Source organism: Seriola dumerili, unplaced genomic scaffold (assembly GCF_002260705.1).
Source record: "Seriola dumerili isolate Sdu_G_001 unplaced genomic scaffold, Sdu_1.0 BDQW01000550.1, whole genome shotgun sequence".
NCBI lineage: Eukaryota > Metazoa > Chordata > Actinopteri > Carangiformes > Carangidae > Seriola > Seriola dumerili.
Genome location: NW_019174805.1, coordinates 157,781 through 178,562, shown reverse-complemented (window position 1 = coordinate 178,562; position 20,782 = coordinate 157,781). Strand labels below are relative to the sequence as shown.

The window sequence follows — 20,782 nt, the reverse complement described above, 5'->3', positions numbered from 1 at the left end:
AAAAGAGAGAGAGAATTCCCCGTTGTCCGAATGTCTACGAGGGTCCTTGAGGAGACTACAGCAGTCCTTGAGGTGGTTCCCAGGGTCCTTGAGAAGGTTCCACGTCAATGGTTGCAGGAGTCATTGAGTTTATCTGTCTATTTGCTTCTGCCGTTGTGTTGTTCTGTAATGAAGCTGATTTACTCTCCATCCTCCTAAGGTTTGTGGTTCCTTTATGTATTTTCTTTCTTTAATATCTATCGTAGTCTTCTCGTGATCCTTAAGAAGGTAATAGGGAGTTAATGAGGAGGACCAATGGTTCTGAGAGATTTTTTAGGTCTTTGAGATTATTCCAGTACTCCTCGGAAAACATTTTACACATAATAAATATAATCAGAGCAACAGCCTGAGGTGGAGTGTACTTAGAAAATCCAGCAGGTTAATGTGATTCATTTCAGTCATCACAGGTTGTAAAACAGAGGGAGGCCGAGCTGAATCATCAGAAGGCATCAACCCTGTCTCTGCTACCGCAAATTAAAACATGTTCAGTGAAATGAAGCAGCCTTTTTCTGACAGCGTTATATAGGCTGAGTGTTTGTTTTCATTATACCGAGTGAGGTTTGTGATGAACGCTGCCATCATCAGCTCCGCCTCCTGAGCACAAACACAATGAGGCTGCAGGAAGCTTCATCTCTGCTGCTGGAACAGCCTCAGCTGCCTGAAGGAAATCTCCTGAGCTAATTCAGTCTGTTAATAATCACTGCACTAACTTTTAGATGTGATTGTTTTTGATTGTTTTTCATCCTGCCTTCGTAACTTTTATGGGCGTCGGGAGTATCAGCAACCAAGAGGAAGTTGTGGTGGTCCTTGTGAAGGTTCTGTGAATCCTTACAGCGGTCCTTAAGGTGTGTTCCAGTAGGTCCTTGTAGAGGTTTCTCCTGGGTCCTTGAGGAGGTTGGATGTGAGTCCCGTAGGAGATTCAAGTTATCCTTGAGGTGGTCGGTGGTCTTTACGGAGGTCCATGGGTCAGTGTGGAGGTTTTTAGAGGACCTTAAGAGGTTTTTAGTTCTCACTGAAGATTCATTACTTCTAAAGTTTATTTTATGTCTCTGCACGTTGACAGCGAGGGCAGAATTTGGTGGTCAAAGGTCAAAGGTTACTTTGACCTCACTTTTTGGCCATAACTCACAAATTCATTCACTGATTATGACACAATTTAACTCAACAACGTCTATATTCTATAAGGATAAAATGAACTAATGATATTTGGATCCAAATGGTCAAAAAGGTCAATGTCAGTGTGACATCATAATGTTCTGTAAAAACCCTCTGCTGTCATGCTGTAACTCAGGACGGGGAGATTGTGACCATATTTCCTGCAACTTGTCTGGTAGGTGGAGGGGCAACGCACTGACCCCAGATGTTCCCTTGAGACCAAATTGTTGAACTAAATCTTTACACAGATCAGTGAATGCCATTGCGTCTCGTGTACAGTTGTTTTTCACACGGACGCAGCATCAGACTGGATCACTGTCCACACAGCTGCTGAAGGGTAAACTGAATTAAATTAGAAGTTAATTATTAATAGTGCTGTGTTTCCACCGCTGCTCCTCCGTCATCCCTTGAGGTTTGGATGACGTCGCTCCTCAGCTCATCTATCAGCATCTGCAGATGACAGGACCTCTGATTAAAAATCACCTCATCACCTTCAGACCAGAGTGAGATGATGAGAGTCCGAGTCCTCATTAGTATTTGTGACGAAGAGGCTGGAGTCAGCGGACGTCGCAGACATTCAAAACACAAACAACCGGCGCAGGAAAGATTAAACCCATCAAAGCAGATTATAGAAAAATAAAGAATCACAACGCCGCACAAACTATAAAGTGATTCAATCACTGACCAGTTTGTGGCGGCTCCAGCAGAGGCCTGGATTCAGAGTAGACCACAGAGCAAACAATCAGCAACATCAGTATCACTTCTCCCTCCGCTGACTCAGAACGTAAACTTGTCCTGCTGTTGAATTTTAAATGACACGTACTTTAAACATCATAAAATAAAGCTGAAACACAAGAGGAACCTCTTGAACTAAAGGTTCCTTCATGCTCAGGTTGTGGGGAGAACCAGGTCAAAGATCAGTGAGATATTACTGTGGAAAAAAACAAGAACAATCGTGCTCATGTTGCAGCTGCTTACAGTATCTGTTGATAAAAAGTCAGAATATCATGACAGTGATGATCCTCTGCTCCTTCTGCTCTCAGCCACAGGCAGGAAGGTCAGGATGGAGGGATGTGATGACGAGGAGGAGGAGGAGGAGGAGGAGAATGTCGAAGCATCTGTTGGATCCTGAAGCAAACTGAAGGGCAGCGGCAGTGGGAAAATGACAGTGATAGATGTGAAAGCAGTCAGAAAATATTCTTCCATGTACAGATTAATGGGACTAAAAGAGAAGTACATCTGTGAAGGAAAATTGTGGCTCATTAACTGTGCTTTGAACAGGAATGTGATGGAAAAATCTGACATTTATACTGACTATTTCATCACGTTTTATTCCTTAAAAACTGAAAATCAAAGTCAAATTTAATGCCCTTCACAGCACGGCTCAATCCAGTCAGGATTTTAGAAATACTAAGATCACGAGTCCAAATTTCTCCACCCCATCCCACCAAACAAACTCAAACTCACAAAACATCCCAATTTCTATTATTTTAATGTAACTGTTCAGTTAGATTCTCGTTGATTAAATGTCAGAATGAATTCTCAATTTAATTCAAAATTTTTGACTAAAAACAGTTCCATTTAAAGACACCATGGTGGATTCAGTTCTAAAGTGAAATAATAGAAATAAAACTCTGTTGTGTTCTTATATTTACATTTTTGTAACATCTCACTGAACTCTTCCAAACATTTTTTAGAGCGATGACTCGTTCCTGAAGCAGAAAATCAACATGAAAAACATCCTTAAATAAATGAACTACTCCAATTCAATCATTTATATAGATTATCTAAGTTTGAACAGTGAAATGATGTGGACTTTAAGACTTACATTTGAAAAGCACTGGGCTGAAAACAAACAGTGTCACCTGAAAACAGGTGAGGTCATGTGACTGAATCATTTCATTTGATGTCAGCTCACAATTCCTGAGAAGCAGACTGATGTTCAGATGTTCAGTCTGACCGGAGGCAAGGATTTCTGACTGACTGAGTGAACGCAGCTGCTGAGCTCTGACGTCCTGGCGAACACTCTGGATATGAGATAATCACATCAAACGACATGAAACACAGAGCAGAGGAGACCTGCAGCCTGTCGGACTGGTCGGTCGCCAGCATGTGACGCCATAGAAACTGCCTGGTAGCAATGTGGCAAGAACCCAGAAAAATCACTCAACACCATAGCAACCATTCAGTAACAACTCTAACCATATATCAACATAATAACAATCCTTTAGCAACCATCCTATATATACTGACACCAAAGCACCAACTTTGCAGCTTCCACAGATACAGTATGTACCAACACAATAGCAACCACACCAGTCAGGTATCAACTCCATAGAACCACCACAGCCATGATCAGCACCATAGTAACCACTCCAGTCATATACATACACCATAGCAACCACCCCCAGCTATTCACACCATAGCAACCACTCAGCAACCACTTCTGCCATGTATTAACAGCATCGCAGCCACTCAATCCATTCCAACATAGCAACCACTCTGCAGCCACCCCCAGACTTACACATGACACCACAGCAACCACGTAGCAACCACCACAGCTGTACATAGCTACACCATAGCAACCACCTAGCAACCACTCCAGTCATATATTAACACAAAAGAACTTGTAAAATTCACCTCAAACACACTTGTATCCGTTAGTTACACCTTAGCAACCATTGAGCAGCCACCTGGGAGCACAATGGCTACAATCTTACTTAGCAACTTACCAAGCTCTCGTAAACACCAGCAACTGAATAGCAAAACCTCAGTAACAGCGTAGACATCACATACTAAATAAGATATTCAGTTTGAACAAAAATATTTATTTAGTTGTTACTTGTTTGTTTTATTGCCCTGATGGAGGATTAACTGAACAAAACAGGTAATAATTTCATTTAGGTTCTAAGGTTCACTGATGTATGTTCTCTTGGTTTAAATGAATCCAGATGTTGAGACTAAACAGCAGCAGAGGATTCCAGCAGCTTGCTTTCTGGTGGGGGGGGGGGGATTCCTCCTTTCTGCTTAGTTTTACCCCTCAGTCCTTCACTATACACTGCAAAAAATGTCCCACAACATGTTTTAACCTCCAAATCTCTGTGAGGGCTTTTATTTTGAAACTGACCTCTTTAACACCTCAGACACGTTGGTTTAAAACTTTATTCTAAATTCTGGTGGAGATCACAAGTTTTATAAGATCTATCAGGCTAAATTCTTGAGATACGTAATTAAAATGATGTATAATGACCTTCTGATGTAACATCTGGTTTATCTACGGTTCAAGTTTCACCTGTAGCATTAATCTGTTTGTTTGCTTTTTATAAATAAACGTGTAAATAAGACATTATGTTTAATTTTATACCATGAAACAAGATCATCATGTCTGTTAAAATAGAAAGGCAAAAACTAAACCCTGAAAAAAAGATCAATTTCCAAACCTCATAATATCATATCATACACATGAAGCTCAATCTATTAATTAATGGATTATTTTTATTTTATGAACAAGAAACTGTATCTCTTCATTTTTACCTTGAAATTCCTTCAATACAATACATCAGTAATGTATTTAAGATATTTTAATGGGATTTTTAAGAAGATAATTAATGTATAACTTCATGCATTATCATATATTAAGGGAATAATGATTTATCTGCAATGTTTAATGTTTTTTAAGATGTAAAAACCTGTGACTACTTAAAAAGGACCTTCATTTTTTTTATTATTATTATTATTTTTATTTATTTATTTCATAACTTTGGTTGCTGTACACATTCGGGTTATTAATACAAACATACATCAATAAATAAATTATTATGTGTTATCAAATATTAAGATACCCAGCATTAGCCCCTCCTTTACCTGCCACAACATTAAAGTGACGCTTACACATGAATGAAAGTAATAATATGAGACATATGAGTTTGTATTTACAGCTATATTGTTTTTATATTATTTATAATGACTATTTCTCTGCTTGTTAATTTGCCTCTGTGACGTATTTACTGTCCCCTTCAGTTTCAATTTACTGTTGAAGTTGTGGATGTTTTTTGCAGCGGACGCTCTCTCTCTCTCTCTCTCTCTCTCTCTCTCACACACACACACACACACACACACACACACACACACTCACACAGACAGACAGACACAGACAGATGGATGGATGAGCTGTGTCTCCTGCAGGAGCTCAAGGACTGAAGGACACCGTAAAGCGCAGCTTCTAAGCGGCTTTAATCCGCTAATTTGGCCCCGGTGGCCTTTAGCAGGCTGCAGGTGAACGCACCGGAGTTGAAGACACCCGCAGCCCGATGTGTGAACCGCGTCAGACCGCAAACCACTTCAGATGGTCTTCACTCTTCAACATGGGCTTCTAAGTGAGATGTGGATTTTCTCAACGTTATTTTAAGAGGTAGCCTAATTTGAGGATTTTAACGCGTCTTTGATCAAACTTCCTCTGAGTTTCTTCACGCTACAAAATGCTTTTTCTCAAGAAAACAGACGGAACTTTATCACTATCGATTACATTTATATGATTTGACGTTTTAATGTGTTTCACTGTGTAAATAGGATCAAATTTCACCTGCTTCCATTCTGTTTTACGCGAGTTTTTGCGTAAAGTGCGCACCGGAGCGCTCTGGAGCAGCACAGTAGAGTCCGGTAGAGTCTTGAGTCGAGTCTCCATGGCACTATGATGAGACCACAGTGTGAGGACCAGAGTCCGGCTCGGTATACATGAGAGCCCGGTGGCCGCGTTGCTGTGGCTCGGACCGGGACGGAGCGGAGGAGCCGCGGCGGAGATGGCAGCCAACCTGAGCGTGGCGGCGGAGGCGGAGGCGCCGCTCCCAGACTCGGCCGCGGCGACGCGATACAACTGGCCGGCCCTGGTGTTCGGGGTGCTGCTGATAGTGGTGATCATCTGCGGGAACCTGCTGGTGTGTCTGAGCGTGTTCACCGAGAAGGCGCTGAAGACCACCACTAACTACTTCATCGTCAGTCTGGCGGTGGCGGATCTGATGCTCGCGGTGCTCGTGCTGCCGCTCTTCGTCTTCTCAGAGGTGAGTTCACCCACCGGAACACACCGCACTGTCTGTGGGGATGTCACAGGTCGGTCTGAGCACAGGTGAGACACTCTGGAGACCATTCCACCACACAGCTGCATCCAGACATCCAGGGGCCCCCATCTGTTTCAGGGGTCCCTCAGAGCTGCAGGATTTCAACATTTAAATTTCTGATCTGTTTTCAAGAGCCAAGTCTGTTCATGGAACTTTTCATCCCCTTAAAATAACCTTAATTAAATCCAAAACCCTTAATTGAATTAAGGTGATAGCCATAGATCTCTTAATTAGTCAGTTCATTTGAAAGAGCAAGAACCAACCCACTTAAACCACCTTTATTTAAAACGCCCTTCATTAACATGATGGTTTAACTTGGGGCCGTTTACTTTTCCCTTAGTTTATACATTAATTTGAAATATTTGACAAATCCATGACTTATCTTTCAGTTAGGACTTTTTAAAATCTTCTCAGGTCTAAATTAAGGGATTTCTGCTATGTCATTGAGGAGGTTTCAAAGGCTTCATAAAACAAAACATTTTGCTGTTACAGGAGGAAACAACAGGTTAAAAGTCAAACTACATATTTGTTCCCGCAGTTCAGTTCATCTTTGTCCAACAAGAGGGAATTCTTTTTGCAGCAGGGCAAACATAAAAATACTAACACAATAAAAACACAAAAAGACTAAAGAGAGAAAATAGCAACAATAAGAACAGGGGGTAAGAGAAGTGCAGGAACTAAATAACAGTTAGAATAAAGATCTGTTTCACACTCAGGATGGATTAAAACTTGAACCTGATGCACCTGAATCTCAGAAACCAGTATCTCTGACCAACGAGGGAGGAAGTCGATTCTTAAAAGACTTAAATGACTGACTGATTTCTTAATTTCAGCCCCTGCACCAAATGTTTCAGCTCGTATGGATGAATCATAAAACACCGGACAGCAACAACAGCCAGTGGTAGAAAGTAACACATTTAGTCACTTGCTCAATAAGGTGCTTTTACTTTGACATTTCAGAGGGAATCATTGTATATTTGTCTGACAGCTTTAGTTACTTTACAAATTAACCTGACCAACAGTATATACAAGTAGAGCTGAAATGATTAGTTGATTAATTAATTAATTAATACGATATTAACTGGCAACTGTTGGGCAAATAACTCGACCCCCAGGTTGGGAAACACTGGTTTTAAAGGATCAGTTCAGTGTTTTTACAGCCAAAACTTCAGTTCAGTTTGTAGAAACTAAACAGCTCTATCAGATGACATTAACTTTTAAAGTCCACTTACCCCATCTCAAAGCTTTTGACCACATCACACAGTCTTCATCACCAGATTGCATTTGTTCAGTTTAAATTATGCTTTTATTTCTTTGAGCCTCTAAAACTTCTTGTCTGTGTTGGGTTGAGAGCCGAGTTCGAAAGGTCATTGTTGACATTGGGAACAACAGCAAACACAGATATCACAATCAAGGTCCACTTACTCGCTTCTTCTGGAGCTTTTGACTGTATCTCACAGTCTTCATCAGCAGACATCCAGATTGGTCAATACGGAGGACAAGTCATGCTCAGACTAATGGAACATTTGAACAAAAACTGTGATGTGCTCAAAAGCTCCAGCACAAGTCAGTAAGTGGACCTTGAGTGGAATGTGGAATTTGTTTTGTCCAGGACTTTCTCAGGTCATCGGGCTTGATTGTGTATATAATATGTCATGTGTGTTTTCATATTTTCTTAATGTTTTATCATTTTAAATATGTGCATTTAGATTATTTGCTCATATTTTATATTTTTTTATTTAACATGCATATTTTATTTTATTTGTTATTATATATTATTTATTCTTTTTTTCTAAGAGACTTATATTTGTCTATTATTATAATTCTTATACAAGTATATGTGCATGTATGTATTTATTACATTTTTAAAATTATTTTAATGTATTTATTTCTTATATACAGCTTTTTCAGATTTTCTTTACATTTCATAGAATTCATAGATTATTTATTTATATTTTATTGACATGTGTCTAATTAATTCAATGTGTACATTTTCATGTATTTATTTATCTTTACATTTTATATTTTTTACTATTTTTTATTTTAATGATTTTTGTTTATTAATTTAATTCATTTTTTAAATTTATTTTTTCATGTATTCTAATGTATAGAATTAACTATTTATTGTTTTTTGGTTTGTTTGTTTGTTTGTTTGTCTCATTGGGCCTCAGTGTCTCTAAACTCCTGCAGGTGAACAACATGTTAATGTTAAGTGTTTTAAATTTAGTGAACTGTGCCTTTAAGTGTCAGCTCTGAACTCCAGGTGACCTCCAGGCGAAGCCCCGCCTCCTCCTGTGAGGCCACTGAGAAGACAAACACAAAGATCTCACATTTAACATCATTTAGTTCTTGGATTGTATTTGTTTTCTATATAACAGTTGAGTCTTTAACTTTTAACTCTTTAAACTCTCAGTTTCACTAATTAATTCAAGTTTTTTAAAAGTTTATTTTTATGTTTTATGTTTTCTTTAGTGGACACAAAGCTGTTTGTTTTTGATTGACGAACACTCGTCCTATTAACATTCATCCTTGTCCTAGTAAAATTAGTCCGTCTTTGTCTCCCAGAGCTCAGAGAACAACAGTCTGTACATTCCTCCTCAGGTCGGCTCTCTTCCAGGGGCCACAGGTCAGCCAAGGGGCCCCACAACTACAATAGATTTGTCGGCTTATTTCTCCATTCATTGTATTTTTCCTGTTGTTTCCTCCTCACAGTCATCAAAACTGTCTTTGTTTTTATCTTCGCCACAAACATTTGACCACAGGAACTAAACTAATTAAAAGAAAACGACTCAGCTCACACGCGTTTCAGCCTCAGGGACCTTCTGCAGATCTGAGCTGGAACAAACATTAAGACGTTAAACCACAATGTCAATATATTATCTGCAAAATGAAAAGTGTCTCATGCAGGAAAATGTCCCCTGTAGGTGCTTTATTATTATCAATAATATTGCAATAATCATTACTGGTACAGTTTGGTGCTGCCCTTTCCACTCTTTGGTACTTCATGTTATTCTAATGCGTCATATTTAATGAGTTGATTATATGTTTTTCAATGTCAGATAAATGTAGCGGAGTAAATAAAAAATACCTCATACATTTTACTGAAATACAGAACACGTAAAAATCCTACTTAAATATAAGCACATTAGTATTATTAGTAGTGGTAAGTAACTAAGTATGTTTATTCAAGTTTTGAGGTACTTGTACTTTACTTGAGTATGTTTATTTTCTGCTTTATACTTGGGAAATATTGTGCTTTTTACTCCACTACATTTATCTGTTGCTACTTATTTGCAGATTTAAGCTTCACATAAAAAACACAATATTATTTGAAAAACAAACAAACAAACAATGAATTACCTATGAGGAGCTAAATATTAAACCATTGATTTCCAACTTTTTTAGCTTGTGACTTTTAATATGTAACTTGATGTAAAATGATCTAATATTTCACAGATAAGTGAAATATTTACATTTGTGTAGCAGAACTTTTTTCTTCTCCCATGAATCATCTCACAACACAACACATTTATTTTCTGTTAACATCTCATATACATCTGATAAATAACAAGGAGCTCCAACGCATTAGTTTTTTTTAAATAAAATAATAAGGTCAGGAATCTCTTCTATCTATCTATTATTATAAATGTATCATATATTTTGTTTGTATCTGTAAAGTAAGAACAGCTGTAGTGGAATTGAAAGTAGAATATTTCCCACCCACAGTGAAGAAGAACAATAACGTAGCGTAAAATGAAAATAATAAAGTAAAGCACAAGTACTTCATTATTGCACTGCCGTACCTGAGTAAGTTAGCAGTATAAATGAGTGACCGCTCTGAACGTGCCGCTGTGCGTCTCAGTTTCAGGACGGCGTGTGGACCCTCAGCACCACCATCTGTGACGGTCTGATGACCATGGATGTGATGCTGTGCACCGCCTCCATCTTCAACCTCTGCGCCATCAGCATCGACAGGTCAGTGCTCACCTGTGCAGGTACACACGACAGATAGGACTACACTACAAAGAGGCAACAAGTAAACAGTCCGTACGATTTGAGTGATGCTGTGTGCAAATGGAAGTTTTGTCCTAAAGATGGCGCTGCAGGAAAGATCAGAGAGTCACCAGAATCATTAGGATTCATCCTCTGGGGAGTACGAGCGTAAACTTACTTATAATGTAAATCTGTATTGTATTAGTTGATATATACACTCAGTTGTCAGTTTATTAGGTACACCTAGCTAAAACTAGTTCCAAAATTAGCAGGTTTGTTAAACATGGGTAATCTCGCTAATAAAAGCCGATTGACCCATTTTCCACTGTCAGTGCAGTTTGTCTTTCTGTTCGGACCTTGGAAACTCACAACTGCAAGAAGTGACGTCATCACATGCCCTTACAGAGTGCACACTCAGACGCAGTGGAGAGAGAGTGAGCTGCCAGCCGCTCGGGTCGGTGGTCTCGTCAATGTCAGAGCCTCCGTGTCAGACGGTTCGATCGGTGATTGTGTGTTTTTGAAATTGATTTCAGGGCTGCAGCTCACTCTTTCACCCTCATGCACAGTGTGTCAGGTCTGCATACAGTGTGTCTGTGGCTCGTCAGAGCAGGAAAAGGAGCAAAAAATAGCGTCTACTGCAGAGTCGTTTGACCCAGGTGTGAACGGTTGAACCCTTTTTCATTGCCGACAAAAGCCATATGTTTTTTGACAAGTAGAAAAGGGGCTTAATACGGTTTCAGCCTAAAGTCTAACACTGCTGTTGAAGTGTACCACATCATACAGAGGTTTTTTATATTTTGTCCACCACATTTATATCAACAAGGGAAGGCTAACTGATGGGAAGAAGCGGAAAGAGCAGGAGTCTCTAATAGAAAAAGAAGTGAGAGGGAAAAGATCTTCCTTACTGAACACCAAAGCTTCATTGGGATACATCCACTCGGGAAAATGAATGTCTGTACCAAATGGTGTGCCAACTGACTGAGTAGATGTTGAGATATCTCTAAGGATACATGAAAAATGTGTCTACTGATGTCAGTCAGAGGATCTGAGGATTCATTCTCTGTGAAACATGAATGTTTGGACTGAACTTCATGACAATCCACCAGTGTAGATATTTCAGTCTGAATTGAAGTGTTGGACCGACACTGCCACCACTTATAGTTAGAGGATACAGATGATTTAGCTGCGGCTCAAAGTCAAGTCAAACAAACGCTGAAACTATAGGAATATCAGAGGAAACTCTGTGTAGCTCAGAGGTCAAAGTTCAGCCATAACTCACAGACTCCATGTCGAAGCCAGAGCTTTAATCAGCCTCAGGTCAGGGTCACGCAGGAACAACCAGCTGATTAATCAAACCAGGACCCTGAGCGGTCTGTCAGGAACACAGACGACGCCCCGCTGAGGGTTTCAGATCTCCACCTGAAGGTCGTCGGAGTCAGACAGTAACGCCACGGTTCACACTAATGTGGAAATATGACAATGACCTTTTGTCCATTTCCTGTAAAAAGCTCCAAAAGAAGAAAAATCAGAGCAGACAGAACAATTTAAAGCCCTAAATGAAGGATGCGTCTGTAATGATGAACTGCCAGCTTCGCTCTGCGCTCGTTACTTTGACTCAATGAGATTATCTGAACCCTCGGCTGATGTTGAAGGATGAAAACTCTGAGCTGAAAAACCCGGGTAGCTCCTCAAATCTGATGTCCTGACTCCAGGAAATATGATTACGTCAAAGACTGATGGAGGCAGTGAAGCTAACGTGGACTGATGGTGATGATCTGAAGCTTTTTGAAGCAGTTAGAGATTTAACTGGATGACAGAGTTTGAATTATTCAACAGACTGTTTAGGAAGCAGATCCTGAAGGTCTGCAGAGAGTCCACCAGCTGCTGGAGTCCACGGGCTGAACGGGGAACTCTTCAGACTGACTGATGACCCGCTATCATTCATAGATGGATTATTGAACAGGGCCAAGGGCCCGAGGGACCAGGGGGCCCCAGAGTCAGAGCCTCTGAATGAAGCGACTGTTACTACTAATATTTCTTGTGGGAAAGTCAAAGAGGTCAGTCTCATGTTTTTCCTGCTGATCTCAACCTTTTACAGTAGAAGGATTATTTGCTTTTGGTAAAGCCAGCAACTGATTAGCTTAGCTTAGCATAAAGACTGGAAACAGGGGGAAACAGCTAGCCTGGCAAGGGAACAAAATCCAAACTTCAAACATTTTTAAAGCTCACTAATTATTTTGTTTCATTGTTTAATCAGTACAAAAACTGAAGAGTACAAACGACAATTTGCCGTTTGACAGAGGTTGGACTGTTTCTTGGCTGGGAAAGTCATTTCCTGTCTGGAGGTTAGAAACAGTCCGGCACAAAACTTCCCACAAAAGGTGTTTCACTCACTCACTTATCACTCCTGTTTTAGCCTCTTGACACTGGCTCCCAGGACTTAAGATTTTATTGATTACTCTTAAAGCTCTCAGTGGCCTCTCTCCTGGTAATATCTCCAACCTTGAGATCTTCAGGTAAACCTCTTCTTAAAACATACTTTTATCTACGAGCTTTTCCTGGTTTTACTTTCCCTTGAACTGTTTTATTTCTCTTAAAATTACTCTGTATTGGTTTTTATACAGCTAACCAATCTATTGATCTTATTGATTCTATTTTTTGCTGATTTTGTCAAGCACATTGTAACGTAGATTTTGAAAAGTGCTCTATAAATAAAGACTATTATTATTATAATTATAATTATTATTATCATCATTATTATTATTAAATAAATAATATTTTACCTGTTAATAAGTGAGTTTTAAGGTGCTGGTAAGTGGATTTTTGTTGCCTTTGGCTAACAGTTTCCCTATGTTTCCATGCTTTATGCTAAGCTAAGCTAACCAGCTGCTGGCTGTAGCTTCATATAGACAGATATGAGAGTGGTATCGATCTTCTCCACACCTTTTACTCGGTTAAAAGTAGAAATAACATGGTCTAAACACACCTCATTACAAGTAAAAGTGATTGTACTTTTTTAATTCTTAATATCCCTCTTGAAAAAAGTCATGTTGACCGATGGCTCCTTCTTAAAGGTCTTATCACACGTGAACACCTGTGAATACCTGTGGAGGATGATGATTTCTACGCCTTGAGGTGCTGATGTTGGTCAGAGCATCAAGCTAAAATTATATTTTCCTGCAGCTGCGAGCGTCCATGATGTGTAAATATCATCATCTACTCATGTGCATGAAGGTCTTCAGACCCCAGGGACTGTACACGTCCAACTGCACCAGTGGTTCCCAACCTGGAGGAGGCTGCAGAGCCATCAGGCGGGAAAAATGTAAACCTGTCAATTAAAAGTGTAACTAATAACATTATTTAATGCTGCATTGCAATAATTACAGGAAGGATGTATCATTAATTTAATTTAATTAGTTCCACCTGTGATTTTCCAGCTGTGAAAGGTTAAAGTATCTGCTATGAAAAAGAAGAAGCTGATTCATTTGGGAACAATAAAGAAACAGCAGCGCTCTGATTCTGCCATCAGCTGTCAAGATTGAGGTTAGGAAGATTTATTTTGACAGAACAACAACTTCCTGCTCAGCCTGAAAGGATTGCAAGTATTAAGATGATGGTGGAAGTACTTATTTCTGTTTTTAATGTCATGTATTTTATTTTTATTTATTTTTAACTGTCATATTTACGTCCTCTTTTTATCATAGGCTGAGGAAATTTTTGCAAAAGCCCAAATAGAGAACTTATTTTCTATTTAGGAAAAGATTATAAATGTGAAAAATATATAAAAGACAAATTGTATAAAGGTAAATGATGATTGTGCCTCTACATACTGAAACAGGAAGATACAGAGGTGTTGTTGAAGACGAACTAATTAATTTCATTATCTTTGTGTCCTTCATGATTTACAACTGATACTGTTCCAGATGTAGATTTGATTTAGAATTGAGGATGGAGCTTTTATTGAATATCTTTTTAATAATGTTTTTGCATTTTTTGAATATATTTCTAAAACATGGAACAGGAGGAGAAAAAAAAATAATTTCTAATTAGATAAAACCATCATATTTTACTTTATATGGATTATAAACTTGAAATGGATCACACACAATATGTTAAGTCTGGTTTTAACGGATGTTTATGGAGATTTTGTTTTGGTTGTGTGTAGGAAACAATCAGTATTTATTTTCTTTGTCAGTATCTTGCCATTGAACAAAATGGCGTGCAGCGATGAACAAAATGCCCGGGGGAAGTATAGCTGTTTCTGAGCTAACGGCTAACAGTTAGCTTGCATACTAGCGGTTCACCGCTAGCTCTGCTTCCACTCACACCTATTTCACGTGAATGAATGAATGGCATTTTGTAGTGTGAAACTGCACAAGAATCACTAAATCATAATGAGATAGCCAAATGAAACGTCTGGTCCAACATCTATCTGGATCCTTGGACCGTGTCTGGCCCATATACTCCCACATCTGGGCAGATTCCAGCTGTTATCCTCCTGTATTGGCTGCTAGCCGGATGATTTTCTGTGTGTGCACCACTATTGGTCCAGATGTGGAGGTAAAATCTGACAATTGTGCCGTATATGTGCCAGATTTTGGCCGTGGAACCGTGCGTATACTGGGCCAGAAGAAAACAAGCATGTGGCCCAAGTATGGGCCGGATTTATTTTGCTATCTGTCGTGGCTGTTCTCAGATTGTAAAGTTTCTCTCACCTGTTGCAGGTTCATCGCTGTGTTGATCCCTCTCAACTACAACAGGAAGCACGTGGACCTGCGGCAGACAATGCTGCTGTCGGCCACCTGGATCCTGGCCCTGGCCGTGGCCTCGCCCGTCATGTTCGGCATCAATAATGTGCCTGGTCGCGACCCTGGTGAGTGCAAACTGGAGAACGACAACTACGTCCTCTACTCGTCTGTGTGCTCCTTCTTCATCCCCTGTCCCATTATGCTGCTGCTGTACTGCGGCATGTTTCGTGGCCTGCGGCGCTGGGAGGAGGCGCGTAAAGCCAAGCTGAGGAACAGCATCCAGGCGTGTCGCAAGCTGCAGGAGGCCGCCGCCTCGCTGCCGCCACTGGCTTCCCTGCCGCCGCCGCTGCCACCCATCATAGAGCGGGAACTGACAGATACTCCGGATGAACCGTCCACCTTCCCGTCCACGGATCGGCCCTTCCACTCAGAGTACAAAGACGGACCCGTGCGGACGGTGAGCTTTGCGGAGATCAGGTTCAACCCTGACCCTCACAGGAGGAAGAGGGCCAAGATCAACAGTCGGGAGAGGAAGGCCATGAAGGTGCTTCCTGTTGTTGTGGGTGAGTTCACCTCCTGTTCAGCAGCGTTGGTAACACCACTACCACGCAAGGCTGATTAGTTCTTCACTGAAGAGTGAAGATCTATGGAGAATGGAAACAGTCTTAAAGGGTCAAAACTACAGCAACAGTTGTTGTATTAAAACTTAAGAGGTCTGGCTTGAATTTCAGCGCCTCCAAAATCTCCAGGTTTACTATGTGTCAACTGGTTTTAATTTCAGTAATTCAGTCCAAACCCTGAACCTTGCAGAAAACTGAATTTAGGTAGAAAGTTTGAGATTCTGGTGCCAGCGGTCAGCAGCGTGAGGGGATTAGACCTCCTGCAGCATCAGGAGTACAAAGAACTTTCAACTTTTCAAAACTTAAACCAGCACATTGATGCATCACACCTTCTGTATTTAACAGAAGCAAAAACAAAACAGGGAAATTGTGGTCTCACTGAATGCATGACCTTTCATCCTCACAGTGAGGCTGATACCTGGATATAGGCCCAATGATGGAAAGGTAGCAGCTAAGAAGACACGACATGTAGATAAGACTGGAGGGACTGTAGTCACCTCGCGACACCAAGCTAAAGCTGGGCAGACACGGTAGGATTTCATTAATCTTGTATGTTGTGTCAAGTCACATTATACATTTTAATCAGCCTTCCAACACAACTAGATCATCAGACTCGTCTGGTCACACTGTATTGATCAAGCGACTGGTCACAACATGGAGGTTACTGCATGTCAACACTGAACAGTATTGTTTGTTTAATGCTTATGCAGTAACAAAATTAAAACAAGCTCCTTACAGTGTATGACAGACCTGGTGACAGCAGTCATGTGGGAACCTGGATCATCGTATGGCACGGTATTGCTAGATACCATCCAACGGCCTGACCGTTTATTGATCAGACCTCATGACCTGTCTCAAACTGAACATCAAATGACGGGCAACCTATTGGAAATTTGACCCAATTTAGGATTAAAATGTGGCTTAATCCATACAGCTTCTGCCCAGCTGAACACATCCTGAACTCACAGACACAAAAGTGATTTTAAACCCTCGAATCCAAAGTGACCACCCTAAATGCTGAAGTATGGGAGAGTTTCTCTGAGATTTGTAATGTACGGTAATTACTGAATTTCAAATCATGATCATTCGTACTGTTTTACAGTTTTGACTTTTTAAGATAATTTCTTTCCATCATGGACGTTGGAAGTGGGTGAAGTTATGCCAGAAAACCTTACTGCAGCTACAACATTCAAATTAATTACTTTTAAGTTACGAAAGATTTAGGAAAAACGTCATCAACCCATACACCCAGACATTTACATATAATATAATGGGTGACTGCAGGTACCTGAACGCCTCACCTCCACCTCTGATGTCTGTTCAGAGGCACTAGCACATCAGTTAGAAAAGGTTGGCCTATTAATAGCAGCCAGTGTTGGTCCTAATGCGTAGAAGTGCTTCCCTTTGGCACACAGCAGCTAATCCTGCAGGTCCTTAATCTGAAATCCAATTATTACGTAAGTCTTGGTCAGACACGATTCTCAGTGTGCAGGTAATTCTCATGAATATCTGCTCCATTATGTTCCGTGACAGTTCAGGTGGTGGCCTAAGGTAAGAGTAGGGCTCAGCAATACAAAGAAAATAACTAAGTCCACTTTTTTTTATGGCTGATAAAACATTTTTGTACAAATTAAACTCCAGCTCTGTCCACATTGAACTACCACTGAGCTAGGTTGGTAGATGTGGAGGTAGTTTGGGAGGTGTGCAGATGGGTAAATTGGTGAGAAGAATGCAAGCTGGTAGGTTGAAAGGTACCGTACACGGATTGGTAAACTGGTAGATAGGTGAATTGGTAATTTGGTAAGCAAGTAGGAATACAGTAAGAAGGTGAAGCTCTGACCTTGTTTGTTCATCTGACTCAACGGCAAGATAGTTGGTAGGTGTGTAGGATGGTAGATAGATAGATAAATAGGTACGTAGAGTTGGTAGGCCGGTAGTTAGTTAGATAGGAAGGAAGGTAGGTGAGTTGGTAGGTTAGTAGATGGATGGGTTTGTGAAATATCTATGTAATTTGGTTGATAGCTAACTGAAGCTCTGATTGATTGACTGAACTCATCTGAGTATTGAAGGTTGGTTGTAGTTTGGTAGGTTTTTGAAGACATTAATAAAGTTATGATAAAAATTGAAAGTTGTCACAATTTCAGTATGAAAATACTAAATCATTTAATCCAACCTGAGAGAAAGGTTTGTGTTTTTCTTCTAGTCCTGAAACAGATTATATCAGGACAGTAAATGTTTTGGATTTTTCTGCTTCCATTGTTTGTGCTAAACTAGGTTAAACGTGAGCTAGATCTGTCTTAATACTGGATGGAGTTTAGACTAATACCCTGAAACATCTGGAGAGGAACAGGTTTATCTAAATGCTGGTAAACTCAATGTAAGGTCCCTCGTGTTTCTGTCCGACTGCTGACAAACTTCTGATCTCTGATTCCTCTTCTCCTCCTGCAGGTGCCTTCCTGTTCTGCTGGACTCCTTTCTTTGTCCTGCACACAATGCGAGCTCGCTGTCAGGACTGCCACGTCCCACCAGCCCTGATGAGCGTGGTGACGTGGCTCGGGTACGTCAACAGTGCTCTGAACCCCGTCATCTATACTGTCTTCAACACAGAGTTTAGGAACTTCTTCAAAAAGTTTCTGCACCGCTGCTGCTCCTAGAACTGCACCGCTACCGCTGCATGGACGATTTCTAAACGTACAACAGCTGCAATAGTCGCTAATGACTGTTGGATTTAGTGTCTTTAGTCTGTGAATGTTGCCATTGTTTCCTTCCTCTGTGAGGTTTTTAATTTTTTTTTTTTTTACATGCAACGACAGCAAAGTTTGTTTGAGCTTCAAGTTTCCTGTTAAGAAGCTTCAGTCTGAGGAACAAACTGTACATAGGATCAGCAACACATCTACATCACATTACCAACATGAACCGATTTTATATGTGGCAATTCATCTTTTCAGAATAAAAGTTTTCACTAAAAATCAGATTGTGTGTGGTGCAATGACGACTTTGCTGCTAAGCTGCTAACCCTAACCCAAAGAGAAATCCTGAGTTAAGAGAAGGGCAGTGGTTGACCCTGTTGCTATGGTTGAAATAAAATATTCATCATCACACAAGAGAATGAGAAACAAATTAAATTAGATTAGATAGATAGATAAAGAGATTTCATCAAGGGATCATAGATATTTTAGAAACTGTGTCACGGTTTTCTTTCATGACAGTAAAATATTGACTTGTCAACTATATTGTACCTGGCACCAAATACTATCAGCGTGTGATATTTTTTACAGCTGGCAACAAACGATCAAACTTTGATGCGATAATTTTTACATATTGCAGCGATTTTACTGGATAATCCAGCAATGGCCATGAAATCAGCTTTATTTAAATATTTATTGCAGTTGATGATTATTTAATGTGCACTTCCTCAAACAAGTCTGGATAACACAGTTTTGCGATGAATAATCCTGCCACATGAGTGAGGATGAGATCATGAAATTGTATCATCAATTCTTCAAACCATCATCTCCAGTTTTATTGGATTGCTTCAACTTGTTGGTGAGTTGAATCAATCCTTATTAAATGGCCACCATCATTACTTGCTGCCTGTGAGCAGGATTTTATGGCTCAGGGGTCTTGACTCCTTCTAACTTCTCTCAGACTTAGAAGCTGTTGGAGCGAAAACACTTTGTGAATTAAAACTTAGAAGTCGTAAAGCGAGAATACATTTTTGGCAACAGGTGACAGTTATGGGTTAACGCTACACGCTATTGTTTAGCATTTAATTTAGTGCTGTAACAGTAGCACAGGGAGAGCACTGCCATTAAGTTAGCGAAGTGACTCAGTAATTTTGTTAGCATTAGCCACCTTAAGCTTGTGGTCATACCAGACCAAGTAAAGCTGTAGCCAAAAAAGTGTTGTAACTCGAGCAATGATGTATTTTACTGCTTAAATGTTGCTGTTCCAACGTAGATAATGTTAGCTTGTGTTGGCTAATGTTAACATTGTGTTTACGTACCAGTCCAGAAGAAATGTTGCAAGTTTGGCATCAAACTTCACTCCTTTACTCACCAAGAGCTGTCTCCAGCGGTGCAATGTTAGCATGCTAACTAGCTAGCCCACAAGCCTGGCTGACCCATCTCGTCATTTTCCGATAGCGAGTCATTGTAACGTCCAGTCTGCCCTGAAGAAGTAGCGCTGCCCAGATGGCGTATCATATCCTCTTGAGTTGTAAATGCTGAAATCGCTGCTCCAACCACCTGCTCCCAGCAAGACACAGAGACAATCCTGCAACAGAGAAAACATTCATATATGCCGTGTAAACTTTGGAGTTAGTCATAAGATGCATTGGGAATATGGCCCCTCGGTTTTCTATCTCAGAGTTTCAGAAATGTCTGCTAGGCGTCAAATCAACCAGATGTTTAGATGTTGGGAAAAAGGTGCTTTGGTATTTAGTGTACACTCACCTATGTATGGGTATACACAAACTAGCCACAGATACACAGTATATCAGTGTCTAGGCTACAGCCCATCGTCTGTCATGTAATCTGTGGAGTTTACTGAAGAGCAGGAGCTTTTAAGGTGCTGCCTCCTCCCAGGCAAAATGTGTATTGCCTTAAAAAAAATAGCAAACTTGGTGGGAAGTGCAATCTAAAGGACACAACCGGAAAACAGAAGTTAGTCACCGATGGTCACGGGTGGGGGGTGGGGTGTGTAATGTATAAATTTCTAGCTAATTGTGCACACTCACAACTACAAGTATGAAATAAACCAAAGCCCATTATAAAAGGGTGACCGAACAGCAGGTTAAAATGCACAAAGGTGTGTTTCGCTGCACCTGTAACCACACCCAACAGTGACTTCACTGCACACATCACGCACTTCTACATCACAGCACAAGGTGAGACATTAAACCACTAGATTGGGAAAAAACAAAAAACAAAAGGTTTTCAGGGGGTTGTTAAGTTGCTTTTTCATCCGCGTCAGAACTGCTTATTATTTTCCAGACAGAGTCCAGAGTGCTCGGGGTCCCTGCAGGATCTGGACCTGCACGAAGTCATCTGAAGGTCTTTAAAGTTTGATGACAAAAAGACAGGAAGCTTTAAAAGCTTCTCAGCAGATCTCA

At 40.3% G+C, this 20,782-nt stretch overlaps 1 protein-coding gene across 1 annotated transcript; it reads left to right on the top strand.

The window, feature by feature from the left end:
* Nucleotides 1-5,451: 5,451 nt before the first annotated feature.
* Nucleotides 5,452-18,553, top strand: LOC111235997 (D(4) dopamine receptor-like). Its single transcript, XM_022764580.1, has 4 exons — nt 5,452-6,251; nt 10,171-10,283; nt 15,026-15,612; nt 18,118-18,553. The coding sequence occupies exons 1-4, from the start codon at nt 5,994-5,996 to the stop codon at nt 18,321-18,323; spliced, it is 1,164 nt and encodes a 387-aa protein (XP_022620301.1). The 5' UTR covers nt 5,452-5,993; the 3' UTR covers nt 18,324-18,553.
* The last annotated feature ends 2,229 nt before the right edge of the window (nt 18,554-20,782 follow it).